This window comes from Prunus persica, chromosome G6, assembly GCF_000346465.2.
Source record: "Prunus persica cultivar Lovell chromosome G6, Prunus_persica_NCBIv2, whole genome shotgun sequence".
NCBI classification, from domain to species: Eukaryota; Viridiplantae; Streptophyta; class Magnoliopsida; order Rosales; family Rosaceae; genus Prunus; species Prunus persica.
This window is the reverse complement of record NC_034014.1, coordinates 8,330,158-8,345,008: the sequence shown is the minus strand read 5'-3', so window position 1 is coordinate 8,345,008 and position 14,851 is coordinate 8,330,158. Positions and strand designations below refer to the sequence as shown.

At 37.1% G+C, this 14,851-nt stretch overlaps 2 protein-coding genes across 2 annotated transcripts; one reads left to right on the top strand and one right to left on the bottom strand.

Annotated features, from left to right (window-relative positions):
* Positions 1,862–5,768, bottom strand: LOC18775595 (lysosomal Pro-X carboxypeptidase). The gene is made up of 9 exons (XM_007208618.2): positions 5,241–5,768; positions 4,896–5,082; positions 4,663–4,799; positions 4,426–4,538; positions 3,672–3,915; positions 2,687–2,839; positions 2,534–2,613; positions 2,369–2,418; positions 1,862–2,226 (listed from the first exon to the last, which is right to left on the bottom strand). Exons 1-9 carry the CDS (start codon positions 5,655–5,657, stop codon positions 2,042–2,044), a joined length of 1,566 nt encoding a protein of 521 aa, XP_007208680.1. The 5' UTR covers positions 5,658–5,768; the 3' UTR covers positions 1,862–2,041.
* Positions 6,916–8,966, top strand: LOC109949521. Its single transcript, XM_020565322.1, has 3 exons — positions 6,916–7,289; positions 7,911–7,974; positions 8,735–8,966. The coding sequence occupies exons 1-3, from the start codon at positions 7,077–7,079 to the stop codon at positions 8,797–8,799; spliced, it is 342 nt and encodes a 113-aa protein (XP_020420911.1). The 5' UTR covers positions 6,916–7,076; the 3' UTR covers positions 8,800–8,966.

Sequence of the window (14,851 nt, the reverse complement as noted above, 5' to 3'; positions counted from 1 at the left end):
AAAAATGAAGAAAAATATGCAAGAAGAATGGATGAGTTTGAATAGCCTATATTTTTGCGTGACCTATTTGTTGGATCAAAAGTGAAAATTAAAATAACAATCATAGTTTAGGACTTCTGTTATTCTTCCATTATCAATTAGTTTCGGAATGAAACCTCAGCTTTTTTAAACCTTCAATATCTCTTCTCTCTCTCCACCCCGCATTCCTCTTCATTTGTTTTTGGTTTAATAAAATCTGAAAACCTCTTGCAATGCCAATGGCAACCAAATAATAATGGTTGATGGAACTATTGAAAAAATCTTTAATGCAACTAATAATCAAAATTAAATGAACCGGCCGGGTATAATTTTACTTCCAATCTAGTGATAGCATATAATTTTCAAAAGAGAGTTCACAAATTTAGAAAGGAAAAGAAAACCAAAATACTACTATCCCAAGTTACATGAGCACATGATAAGGTGTAACACACCATTACATTAAAAAAGAATAATGTGTAAAACCCAGTGCGAAAATACTCATGGTAAGTTGGGAAGCAAAGTTGGGTGAAAGAAAAAATGCCTAGTTGTTTCAATTTCATGTTCAATTTCGAGTCAAATATATGTACTGTTAAATATGTTTTAGATTCTTAATTGGTTTTGTTTTTCTAAATAATTCTTTTAGTTAGATATCAATTTGGTTATTTTTTCGATATCAAAAGACAAAGTTGAACTTGAAAACATTGAAAGTTTTTGTTGTTGGGAATGATTGAGCGAACTGGAATTCAAACTTGAACCTATTAACACTAAGAAGATAAATACCACTATATTTAAGATAATTAGCGTATATATTGCGATTAGTGAAACAAATTTATGTCATGGTCTGCAATGACTAAGTAGCTTATGAGTACAAACAATTCGCTACAAAGATAACTTGTAATTTGTGCAAGTAGTTTTCCCTAACCCATCACCTATTAGGATTCAGTGACTCTAGGCCTGTGTATTTTGTCCATATAGATAATTCGTGCTCAAACCTAGTCCATGTGATACCAAATTTCATGACTCATGATGAGTATAAATTGTGCATGCAAATGGACTTACAAGAAAAATATCTAAAAGCATATATTGTATATATCCTAAAGATGTTATATAGTCTTTCAACGTGAGCCATTTGTGTCATGGTCTTAAAGCGATTGAGTGCTTCCCCCATTAAGAACCCCAAAACACGATGTGGACATGGACAACTACATATTTTTGGATAATCTTGCACTTAGATATGGACATTTTTGCACGTCCAATGAGGTGTTGACCTAAAATTCTTTTGGCCCCTTTTATCAATTTTAAGATAATATAAAAAGAAACGTCAATGTTGATTAGCCCAGTGAAAAAGAATATTGACTTACAGATCAGAGGTCTCAAGTTCAAACTCCCATAGCATCATAGTTGTGTGCGTGTGTGATGTTGATGTGTAAATTGGTTTTGCTGATTTACTTTTACAGTTTTACAATTTTACACATGGTTGTGACTAAGTAACAGCTTAGGAATTTTGCGGCTGAGATGCCCATAGGAAGAGCCAAGTGTCATACACACATTGGCAGATCATTTTTGTACTAATCCTTATATAAATCATTTTGACATATAGATGAATATAGCTGAGCTCATATTGCTCCAACATATTCAGTTTTTGCAGAGAAGAATTTTGGCAGTCTCCTTCTTTCTTCTTCTCTTTTCTCCTAGAAAATCCAAATAAGAATCTAAGAGTTCAACATGGTATCATTGAGCCAGGTTCGATCTTGAATCTGGGCGTTGTTTCCACTGAAAGTTTTCGAAGATTTCAACGCAAAATCTTCATACCTAAATCGATTTCAACGCAAAATCTTCATAATTGAGGGGAAAAAAAAGATTTTTTATTATTAAAAAACAAAACCATACTATAAGAACAGTCACATTCAAGCCGAAAATTTGATTTAATACGTTCTAAACAATAGAATTGGGATGTCATTGATATTAGAGAAACTAAGGAGTTTTTCGGGATGACACAGAAAAACTTGTAACCTGGATTGCCCTAACGTATTCCTTCCTCGGTTTTAATTGTTTGAAGTGGTATCGATTTATTATTTGAATATGCCCGCAGCTCGGCATAATACTTGTCCAACCATCCTTTAATAATCTTCACCTCAACTTTCCGCTGATTCACCAACCAGTCTGGATCAGTAGTATTTGCACCAACTATATCCAAGCAATGAGACCCTGTAAAATAAATTTAATTAATTTCACATATACAGTCCCCTTCAGTTGAAGGTCAGTCCTATCAAAAAATCTCAAATATATACGGCCTGCCGTATCAAAAAATTTCTCAAATATAACTTATTTGAAGTGTCTCATTATGTACCATTTTTTGTATGAACTGCAACGACCGTGTCTGATATGTTCTCCAACACCCTGTGTGATAAGAAATATTACAAACTGTTAAACTTGGTGGAATAAACTTGAAATATGTCGTTTATCAAAATAATAACAATTTGAATTTGGTTTGTGTAGTCATTTTTATGCTTACCCTCCACTGCTGTAAGGGTCTCTTAGCCCATTGGAGAAAATGATGTTGCTAGCAAACCCGGAGAGAGCCAGTTTTATATCCTGTTCGGAATAAAATTTGTTAGCATTAAAAACTACATACTGAAATGAAGGTCTGAGGATTTTTGATACATACATGGCCTCCAAAGTAAGTAGTGGCCCAATGAGGACGAGGAGGGACGCCATACTGTGCCTTGCACGTTTCGATGTAGTCATTTAGATCGAATTCGTTAGCTGGAAACATGCTGTCGTTGCTGATGCCTATGGGTATCACCATGTCACTACATGTCTAAATAGGTCAACGTCAATTAAAATCTAAGCACTCATAATTGACAATAATATTTTGGCAATATAACAAAGTGGGCAATGAATTTACCAATAATGTGATCTAATGAAGAGATACTTATTTGTTATCACGGGGTTTAGTCTAGTAAAAAAAGATCTTCATTTGTAAATTATAGGTCTCAGATTCGAATCTCATGCCATCTTAATTGTGTATGTTATATATAGAAAAGTCAGTATTTCTTCTGAATCGTGAAAGGCAACTCTTTGAATGATTACTTAGCCAGATTTTTTTTTGAAAGCAACCTAGCATGCGTGCATGTTAATAAATGCGGACCTCATTATAAAGCTAGATATTTTTCATTTATCAAAGTAACAATCGGCATCAAGAATATTTATCCTCCACAACATGCACCACATGTATTTGGGTGGGCTTGCACAAAGTTCGGCATACGCCGACTACGTAACGTGGCACATGTGCAACCTTAGAAAGAAAGATAATAATTGAAGAATGAGGATTCGAACTTTGAGATATCTTTCAACATTTGAAAGAGAAATGCACATATATCAAAATCTAGTTCCTAACTAGTTTTGTTCTAGTGGTATTCATCTTTCCGATCTTAAAAAAAATCTCAAGTTCAAATTTCCTCTCCTTAATATAAAAAAAATCTAGCTAGGTGATCAAATTTACCAAATAGTTATCTGGAGTCGAACTTAAATTTGAACTATAAGTTTTGGTCTTGTAATGTGATCATTGTTATTACTCCTTATTATGTTAGTTCTAATTGATCAATTAAGAAAATATAACAAGATAATTACATTAATAAATTGATATTTACCTGCCATCCCCACCCTACATCTGTTTCAGATTTATTTTTGGGTTCGTTAACATAGCATGACTTGTTTCCTCTGTACGCAACAACACCAGCAAATATTTTGCTTAAAGTATCATTTCCATGAGAAGCTCCATCAATGCCACCACAGACAACAGTAACTGGATATCTTGGTGGGCGATTGTATTGAGCGGCCCCAGTATACATTAACATCAAGTAGTTCTCCAGCACAGACGACGTCAACAACTGACTGAAAAACAAGAAAACAAGAAAACTTTTGTTTTTATTTATGCAAATATCCCACCATGTAAATATGACAAGAAAACAAAAGGATAATGACAAATTAGTAATTAGAATTAACTATCGTTATGTAAATATCCCAAAATGTAAACAAAAGAGGAACGGCAGATAAATCATTAGAATTCGCTGATTTACTGTAGTGCTTCTTGAAAGTATGGTCAACTCTTATATTGAGTCACGACAATTAATCATCAGAATTAACTCCCGTTATGTTAATAACAAGAACAAAAGAGAGTAATGACAGATTAATCATTAGAATTAAATTGTCACGGATATCCCAACATTTAAATGAGAAGAAAACAAAAGAATAATAACAAAATCAATAGAATTATGTAAATGCCAAGAACACAGAAAAATAAATAAATAAGAGAATCATCAGAATATCCATCTACTTAGCTTAGCTTTTGAGGTTATTATGTAAATCCTATAACATGAAATTTCAAGGCTACCGACAACCTACCTGCAAGTCTGAAACTTTCTGCTAAGAATTGAGAGGCCTTCAGGCTGAGAAGCAATCTCATCAATTTCAGACCACGATTTTTTAATCGTTTGGTAGCAAGTCTCACTGACTTCCTGCACACGCATGCATGCCCTTAAATCATAAATATTAAAAGTTTTTCTTTACTAAAAATACTAATTAATTTACATAATATATATTGATGTTAAGAAAAAAAGTAGACAAAGAAAAAGAAATTACTCGAAAATCCTTTGTAACAATGGAATAATATCCCTTTTCTGGTGGGATAATGTTATCAAAGTAAAGGATTGGAGCTGATGAGGCTAGAGCTCCTAGAGCGACATGGGGATATTTTAGCCGAAACCAAGAAGCAAGCACTGTATAAAAAGAAAAATAGAAAATCAAAAGGGAGAGCTAAAAACATGGTCACAATATTACTTAAACTTATTAATTACTAATTAGCAGACACCTACTTCCACCATATGATCCACCGATAACAATCACCGGAGAATGTTCGGCGTGGAGTTGTTTCTTTACATGTATGAGGATCTCTGCATAATCTGCTATTGCCTGGGCTGAGTTGAAGTACCCAAGAGTGCTTGCATTCTGAAATGCTTCCTCCCTTGATCGGAATGGGATGGACTTCCCATAGTACCGGTGCTAATTAAGGAGAAAAATAAAAGTCTCAGAGAAAGTAGCATATAAGAACTCACTTGATCAACAGTTCAGATTAATACTTTGATTGATCTGGCAAGAGAACAATTTACTACACACAAGTAGCCCTATACGTCGACACAAATTTCTTTCCATATACATACCTCTATAAATATCTGGAGAGCTTGTAACTGATTGGCGTTTTCACTGAGAAATCCAATACTAGAAAGAGAATTATCAACTGCATCTTCTGCGCCCAAGTAAGCCAATATTGGTGCACTAACATTGGAGCCGCCCCAATACTTGGAATTGATCAAATATCTTTGTTGAAAAGTGGAGAAGCTATCAGGCCTAAAGTTGAAATGGTCAAGTGTTTGTTTGTAATAAAAGGTTTCAAAATCGTTTGGATCAAAGTTAGACAAAGCTTTGGGTTGGCCGTCTGCAAAATAATTTCCATGTTCAAATGTTCCTCCAGTTGGACTCAGCCTTGGGATGTTTAAGGGTGAAGCAGAAACTGGGGGTGTGATAAATAGAGAAATTGCAATTAGAAGGCATTGAAGTAAAGATATAAGTGGGTTCATGGCAAGGTTTCAGTTGTGTGTTTTCTGACCTGATTCTGAGCAGAGTCATATGCCTATATATAATGAGAGCTCAAAGAATAGAAGAGATTGTGGCATATATTGTATTGACTTTGTAATGGCCAGCTACGGATAAAAGTACTTAATTACAAAAAATCAGAAACCATCTACTCTTTCATCAACTTAATAAAAGCACAAAATCCAACTGGTCTAGTTCAGTAAAAAAGGACCTTAACTTTCATATTAGTGGTCTCATGTTTGAATTCTCATATCACTTTAGACTATCGTTTGTATTTTTTAAAAAAATATTTAAAAGCACAAAAAGCCCTTTAAGAAAATAAATTAAAATAGAAGCACAAAAAGAAAAGAAAAAGTGGGGATAGTCAATGATGATAGTCCTTGCACATATGATTTTGGACAGGAATTCAGCAAAGAACTTTGAGTAAAGAGGAAATTTTATTGCTTCTCCCCACTATTGAGGACACCCACCTAAAATATTAATATGAAAATAGAATTTGTCCTAACATAATCGATGTGCAACTAAGCCGGGAAAATCATGTTTGTTTGGTCAATGGCCTACTATCATAATCTAATGAATAATTCCCTATGATGGATGGAATTAGATAATTGTGTAAACATGCTTTTCCAATTTATGTAAATTTTCCAGTCTAGATATATTAGTAATATTATCGATATTTAATAAGAAATAGAGTTTCCAAACTGAGAAAAAAGAAAAAAAATGAGCAACATATCATTACTTAAGAAAAAGGTTAATTTTAGTTTGGTACTCTGAAGTTGTACTCTTAAGATATGTTTGTTCATGGACTTTCAATTTTAACAATGCAGTATCCTAGTATTGAAAATTTGTTGCAATGTGATTATGTCATTAAATTGACCGTTAAAAAATTTGTTCAGTGCTGACGTGGTGCATGTGGGACCCACTTTTTTGTTTAATTGAAATAACATATTATTAAAGAACTATAATTAAATTTAATAAATAATGATTAAATATTAGAAAACCAAAAAAGCCAAAAAAAAAAGGGGGGTAACATCAAAAGACCCCCTTAATGTAATAACCCAAACCTTAATTAATAGTTAACTATTAAACTATTAAGAGGAAATGACACTTTTGCCCTTAGAAAATTCTAGTAAAGGAAAAGTTGAATTTTTGACCGAGAAAGAATTTGACTATTCCACTTGCATAGTTGCGTAGAGTGCGACGAAACGAGTCCGTAGACACGGAGTGGACTCGAATAGAAGTTGTAACGAAGAAAATACAGTCAAAATACTTAGAAGGGCAAAATGATAATTTTTGAAATCAGGATTTTTTTTTATAAAAAAAACTGACTCTCTCTCTCTCCTCCCTCACTCTTCTCTCTGCCGCAAGCAGCCCCTTCCCCTTGTTTTTTTTTCTTCCCAGCCATGGCTTCCAAGAGCCACCATCGCTGCCACAGACCACCACCGGCCACGAGGTTGGAATCGATCGAACCACCGTCGCTCCCTCTTCCTTTTCCGACCAGCCCTGCCCCTGAAACCGCTGGATTCTGTCGGAAAAAGCTCGAAATCGCGCCGATTTTGACAGAAAATTCGCCGGCTTCGTTCGTAGTCGTCCGACCACCATTTCTGACGATCCAGGTATAGATTTTGAACCTCTCGAGCTGTTCTTGCTGCTTGTGGTGTTATATTTGAGAGGTTGCTGCGTTTTGAAAGTCAAGTAAGCGATGGAAGTTTGGCCGTTTTCGGCTCTGATTCTAGCCATTTCCGTAGACTTTTTAGGGTAGGTCCAAGAACAAAAGTGGTTCCAAAATAGGTGTTTTACCTAAGTTAGGAGTTTGGACCGGCGGTTTGGAGTTTTTCTGGCCGCTAGGAATTTCTCAAGCCACCCACGCGCTGCAGGCGCGTGTGGCGGTGTGCGGGCAGTTTGGTGGGGACCACACTCAATCCTAAAATGATCATCATGTTGTCACGAGAGATTAGGAATTCGCGGATCTTAATTTAGATAACGTATGAACCCTGAACGGATTTCGCATCTTGTGTGATTTTCGGGTTCAATGGGTTCGAACCTTTGTTCGTCCGTTTGAGACCAGACTCTTGGGACTTGTGTCCTAGTTTTAAAGGAACGTTAATGTGGGCTTAGGAGTAACTTTAAGTGGATGCATGCACGTCTAGGAGCCGGGGGTCAGAGTTTTATTTAAATATTTATATCAAGCAGTTTTATTAATATATATATATATATTATTGTGATAATTGAATCAGGCACCCGGGCACCAGTTGACCCGCAGGAGGGACCTCCAAAAAGTTCAGCGAGCTCGGACTAGCTGTTAGTGGACTTTTCTTTTATAAATGATTTTATGCAAATGAATTTCATTATTTGATCTTTAATAAGTTTTTTTATTATTATGGTTTTCCTAGCATGATTTGTTGAAGTTAAATATCTTTATTTATATGCTGCCTAGTCAAAAATGCTAAAAAGATATGGAAAGTAAAGATTAAGATATATATCAGATAAAATGGCAGCAGAGTTCTAGATTTAACAAAAATTCAGTTATTCATCAGAACTTTTAGAAATTTTAGATTTTTTAAGCCACCTTAGGTACCCAGTTATAGAGACAGGTTGCCTTCAGATATGACGATGTCCACGGACATTCAGTTTGCCTTCAGTTTTATCAGCACGCTTAACATTTGCCTCACGAGTTTTGGGGACGCCCGGACAGTGAGAGCCAGGAATGCGGATCAGGATGACTACGGTCCCTTGAATCCTGCCAGTTTGCGGCTCAGGTTGACTTTGTGTCACTGAGACCTGCCAGGGGAATTGACGGATATCAGGAATTGACAGAATTTAAGGGGTACACCTAGGTGGTAGTTTTAAACTGATTTCAGTGCTTTTAAGAGTTTAAATATATATATATATATATATATGACTCAATCCTAATATGAGTGCATTGATTTCAGTATGTTTATGATTAAAAGAATGAATTAGTTTTGTATAACTGTTTTTACAGTGGGGTTAGTTCTTACGCTATTTTTCTTAAAGCTTTGTTTTTGGGTCTACTCACCTTTTAAATGTTTTGCACCCCCAGGCCGTAGACGTGCATCTGAAAGCCACCACAGGGCAGTTGCCGCTTCCTGCATCTCGTTAGCTTAGTGTAGGGTCCTAGACCTTCCAAATGCTCTTCTTGTAAATTAATCTTTATAGATGCTCTGATATTGTCCATGGGCTTAAACTTTACTGTTGATTGTATATAAATACGCATGCTGGAAGTTGGGTTATGTATATATGCTTGTCTTGACATTTGTAATTTTGAGGATTGAACAAATTACAGGGGAGACTCTACTGAATTTTCTGTAGAAGTCAAGGCTAAAATGAAAGTAAGTTTGTAACCAGAAGGGCAACCAGGTCATTTGTGCTCAGCACTCGCCAGGTGTCGATCACGAACAGGGTTCGGCTCGGATTCCAAAAGGGAATTTGGGTCGGGTCCTGTCACTTAAAGTTTGGGATTATTCTCAATATGGACTCCTGTGTTTCAATTTCATAGTATTAAACCCCATAATTTTCAAATTTGACCAATTTAAACATTCTGTTAAGTTGACCGTTTGGTCCGACGTTAAATGCTGACGTATCTATTGTGGAACTCATCCACTAACAAACTAGTTCCTAAAAACAATTATATAAAAGGATAAAATAACATAATTTATATATATATATATAAAGCTTAAAAAAACCTTTCCCCTGCCAAAAACCTAACCCAGTTCTCTAGTGATTTTGGACATTGAATTCTTCGGTTTTTGTATTCTTGCTGGGTTATGAAATGCTCAAGACGAAATGAGAAGAATAGAATAAATGAAAAAGAAAAAAAATGCAGATTGAAGAAATGCTCTGTTTCTCTCTCATTGAGAATCCAGAGAGAGTATATTTTTCTTATCTTGACATGAACACACACAGCGTGTACTACATGACAGTTTTCCTTAGCTTGATACACACAAGCATCATATTGTATCTCAGCCATTCATTCAGCTATTCTAAGATCTCTACATGTGGCTTAAATAAGCCTTACATTTTGGAGCCTTACACCTGCCATTCTAAGAGACCAAGTGCATTCACTATTATAGTTTTAAGCTTATACTTATGCAAATCAGCTCATTACTTACAGTTCTACACTCCCCTTTAAGTTTTGAGCTGATTTCACTCTTAGCTTATCTCTGAGGTAGCAGAATCAATCCTTAGCCAATGCCTTTGTGAAGATGTCTGCTAGTTGCTCATTTGTAGGACAGTAAACCAAGTCGATGATTTCTTCTTGCAGAGCATCCTTGATGAAGTGATACCTTCAATCAATATGCTTAGTTTTCTGGTGAAACACAGGATTCTTTATGATGGCAATTGCAGCAGTATTATCACATTGAAGTGGAGTAGCCTCAGCTTGAAATTCGTCAAAGTCTTCCAACACAAACCTGAGCCAAATTGCCTGTGCAGTTGCCTCTGATGCACTGACATATTCTGCCTACGCAGTAGAGAGAGCAACACAGTTTTGTTTAACTGAGGCCTAAGCAAAGATTCCACTGCCAAAAGAAATGGCATATCCTGAGGTGCTTTTGCTGTCATCAACTGAGCCACCCCAGTCACTATCACAGTAACCAATTAAGATTGCATTTCTTCCTTTCACATACTCCAAACCGTAGTGAAGTGTTCCTTTGACATACCTGAGAACTCTTTTTGCAGTTCCATAATGCTTATTAGTAGGGCAATGCATAAACCTTGCAAGTAGGCCAGCAGCATACATCACATCGGGTCTTGTGGCTGTGAGATACAACAGACTTCCCACAATCTTCCTATATTGCTCTTCATTTGCTGGACCACTACCATTATCTTTGCTTAGCTTTTCAGTTGTAACTAAGGGTATAGAAACAGGTTTACAGTCACTCAAGCCAAATTTACTCAACAAAGATACAGCATACTTTCTTTGATGAATAAAAATACTTGTGTGAGTTTGGATAACTCCCATTCCTAGAAAGTGATGTAGGAGCCCTAAGTCTGTCATTTCATACTTTACCATCATATATCTCTTGAACTCCTCCAACATTGGTTGACTATTCCCTGTATACACAATATCATCCACATATATAGACAAGATTAGGATTTCTGCTTCTCCTCTGGTTTTGGTATAAAGAGTGGCCTCACTTTGACTCTTTGCAAATCCATATTGAGCAAAATAGGTGTCAATTTCACCATACCATGCCCTTGGTGCTTGTTTTAAGCCATACAGAGCTTTATGAAGCTTGTACACTTTGTCTTCACTCCCCTTGACCACAAAACCATCCGGCTAGTCTACATAAACCTCCTCTTCTAACACACCATTTAGGAAAGCAGATTTAACATCCAGCATGATACAATTTCCAACTCTTTTGTGCTGCCAATGCAACTAGTGTTCGAATTGTATCAAGTCTAGCCACTGGTGCAAAAGTCTCATTATAGTCAACACCTGGTTTCTGAGCATAACCCTTGGCTACTAGTCTTGCCTTGTTCTTCTGTACTGAACCATCAAGATTTAGCTTGGTCTTGAACACCTATTTAACTCCAATTATGGGTTTGTCAGTTGGTCTATCCACTAGCTTCCATGTTGCATTTTTCTCAATCATTGACAGTTTATCTTCCATAGCTTTCATCCATGATTCATCTTTGGAAGCTTCATCAAATTTCTCAGGTTCCATGATGCAAAGATTGCATTATGCTAGAACATCATCCAAGTTTCTCCATTTTAGTGGAGTGTGATCAAAGGCTTGAGAATTCCTCATGCTGCCACTTATGCCATTTGATGGTTCATGAGGAGATAGTACTCTTGGTGACTAAATGTGATCATGACTCTCAAGGGGTGTCTTTGGTGATGTAGCTTCAGGTACCTTGGATTGCTCTTCATGGCTTGACACAAATACATGATTATCAGGCATTGCCTTCCAATTCCAAGCTGCATTTTCATCAAACATAACATCTCTTTAGAGTAGGAGCTTTTTAGTGACTGGATCATACACTCCGTACCCTTTTCGCAGGTTGCAAAACCCACAAATATCCCCTTGGTACTCTTTGCATCTAGCTTCTGTCTCACCTCACTTGGTATATGCACATATCACAAGCAACCAAAGATTTTAAGGTGTGCAATCCCCGGTTTTCTCCCACTATATGCTTCAAATGGAGTCATTTCTCCAAGTGCTCTTGTAGGACATCTATTCAGTATGTAGACAGCTGTGTGTATAGCTTCTGCCCGCAAATAGTTAGGTAATCCTTTCTCATGAAGCATTGCTTTTGCTATTTCAACCACAGTCCTATTCTTTCTCTCCACCACTCCATTTTATTGTGGAGTGTAAGCCATAGAGAGTTGTCTTTGAATACCTTCATCTTCACACAACTTGTTGAACTCACAAGATGTGAATTCACCCCCTCTGTCACTTCTCAAACATTTCACTTTGAAGCCACTTTGCAATTCTACCATGGACTTGAACTTTCGAAAATAGTTCAATGCATCTGACTTGTATCTGAGAAAGTATACCCAAATCATTCTTGTACAATCATCTATAAGAAGCATGAAGTACTTGTTACCAGCTATAGATTCATTTTTCATAGGCCCACACAAATCAACATGAATTAGCTCAAGGGGATTGCTTGCTCTCCATGCTTGATTCTTTGGAAACCACTCTCTATGTTGCTTCCCAAGTTGACGCACTTCGTAGACTTTATCAACCTTTTCTAAGTATGGAAGTCCATGAACCATTTCCTTTTCTTTAAGTTGGTTCATCCCTCTTAGATGTAGATGGCCTAGCCTTTTGTGCCAAGTCCAAGTAGAGTGTGATACACTTGCTTTCAAAGCAATATGATCATTAGGTAATAGTGCCAAAGGATAGCATCTATTCCTCTTCATCTCCACTTTGATGACAAGACTGTCTAATGAAGAACTGTCAAAGATGCTACATATTTTGCCCCCAAATAGCAAATAGTAACCGTGCTCATTCATCTGTCCCACACTCAACAAGTTCTCCTTCAATCCAGGAAGGTACATCACTTCTTTGATGTGCTTTCTACCTTTGCTAGTGTCAATCACTAGAGTTCCCATTCCAGCTATATCCACAAGCTCTCTAGTGGGCATTTGTACCTTGCCAATCACATTTGTTCTTATATCAACTAGCAGCTTCTTATCTCCAGTCATGTGACTGCTGCAACCACTGTCTATATACCATTCACCATTAGCACTTGCTCCAGAGATGGTACTATTGGCATAAAATAGATTTCCTGTCACTTCCACTTGGTTTGCACAATTAGCCTTCTGCACATTCTTACTTGCAGTGCATTCTCTAGCCCAATGTCCAAATCTGTCACAATTGTAACACTTAGGCTTTCCTTTATGCCTGCATAAACCAAAATGGAACTTAGAACACACTTTGCACTGTGGTTTTGCCCCTTCTTGATTCACTGATGGTGATGAACCCTGTGCAGAGCTAGTCTGCTGAAACTTGGACTTTGATTCTCATGGCTTGCCTTAAGGATTCCAATTCTTCTGGAATTTAGACGAACCAGACTGAGTGCCACCCTTGTTCTAGTCTTTTGGACTTACAGAGAATGAGGCAAATGCCTTCTCAGCTGTATCAACATTATGCAGCTCAAAACGTTGTTCTTGACTCTTCAATATTGTAATAACCTCCTGCAGTTCTACAGTTTCTAGACTTTTTGTATTCTCAATCACCAGACATATAGGATTATAAACCTTACTCAGACTGATCAAAACCTTTTAGACAAGCCTCTCATTAGAGAGAGTCTCACCAAAGGTTTTCATTTGGTTAATCAGCTCATTCAACCGAGTAAGATAAACAGATAAGGATTCATTGTCACACATTCTAGTGTATTCAAATTCACGTATGAGGTTTTGGAGTTTTACCGATCTCACGTGGTCACCGCTGTGATATTCTCCATACAACAGCTCCCATGCTATCTTAGCAGAGTCAGCATTAGCAATACGGGGGAAGATTTGGTCAAAAACAGCATTTTGAATGATGCCCAGAGTCTTCGCATCCTTCATGAAGATGTCTGCTATTTTTCATCATCGTAATCTTCTGAAGCTTCCTCAGTTGCCTTCTTCTTCTTCGAATTAGGGATTGGAATTTCCTTTTCAACCAGATTCCACAACCCATATGACTTGAATATGGTTGCCATCTTGATTCTCTAGAACTCATAGTTCTCACCGGAGAAGATTGGAGTTCTTACTTTTGAACTTCCAGATCCAGCCATCTCTGATCTCAGGTAAGCCACGAACAAGCTAATTTTTGGGTTTCAACGAACTTCAGCAATTTCACAGAACTTCGATTGAGCTCTGATGTAGCTCGATTGCACAGATTTAGAACGCCCAGACTCAATAGAACGAACTAGGCTCTGATACCATGTTAGTGTTGTTGTATTCTTGCTGGGTTATGAAATGCTCAAGACGAAATGAGAAGAATAGAAGAAATGAAAAAAAATGCAGATTGAAGAAATGCTCTGTTTCTCTCTCGTTGAGAATCCAGAGAGAGAAAGTATATTTTTCTTATCTTGACATGAACACACACAGCGTGTACTACATGACAATTTTCCTTAGTTGGATACAGACAAGCATCATATTGTATCTCAGCCATTCATTCAGCTATTCTAAGATCTCTACACGTGGCTTAAATGAGCCTTACATTTTGGAGCCTGACACCTGCCATTCTAAGAAACTAAGTGCATTCACTATTATAGTTTTAGGCTTATACTTATGCAAATCAGCTCATTACTTACAGTTCTACATAAAGCTGTGTGGAGCGAAATCGTTAATCGCAGCTAGCGCTATCATAAAGTACACTGAGAAATGGCTCCGAGATCTCATCTAAGACCACTCCGGTACCGATGAGAACTTGGCCGTTTCGGACGACTCTGATCTCTAAATTCGACAACTCAAGCTTCTAGAAGCGATCGTTTCTCTCTTGTCATCCGAGAAAGCAGTGCTGCTGATAAACTTCATCTGCTGCCTTCTCAGATCTGCGACCTTCCTCAAGGCCTCAAGCGAGTGCAAGACCAAGCTGGAGAAGCGGATCTCGGCTATATTAGAGCATGTGACCGTCGACGACCTCCTGGTGCTATCATTCACCTATGACGGCGAGAGGCTCTTTGATCTCGAGAGCATGAGGAAGATCATCTTCGGGTT

What these genes read in the sequence shown, in the direction of transcription:
- LOC18775595 (XM_007208618.2), bottom strand. Translation starts at nt 5,657, where the DNA reads ATGAACCCACTTATATCTTTACTTCAATGCCTTCTAATTGCAATTTCT. An exon ending in ATGTAGGGTGGGGATGGCAG is followed by an intron (nt 2,840 to 3,671) that starts GTAAATATCAAT and finishes TGACCTATTTAG; the next exon opens with ACATGTAGTGACATGGTGAT. An exon ending in CTACTTACTTTGGAGGCCAT is followed by an intron (nt 2,614 to 2,686) that starts GTATGTATCAAA and finishes TATTCCGAACAG; the next exon opens with GATATAAAACTGGCTCTCTC.
- LOC109949521 (XM_020565322.1), top strand. Translation starts at nt 7,077, where the DNA reads ATGGCTTCCAAGAGCCACCATCGCTGCCACAGACCACCACCGGCCACG. An exon ending in CACCATTTCTGACGATCCAG is followed by an intron (nt 7,290 to 7,910) that starts GTATAGATTTTG and finishes TAATTGAATCAG; the next exon opens with GCACCCGGGCACCAGTTGAC. An exon ending in TCAGCGAGCTCGGACTAGCT is followed by an intron (nt 7,975 to 8,734) that starts GTTAGTGGACTT and finishes TTGCACCCCCAG; the next exon opens with GCCGTAGACGTGCATCTGAA.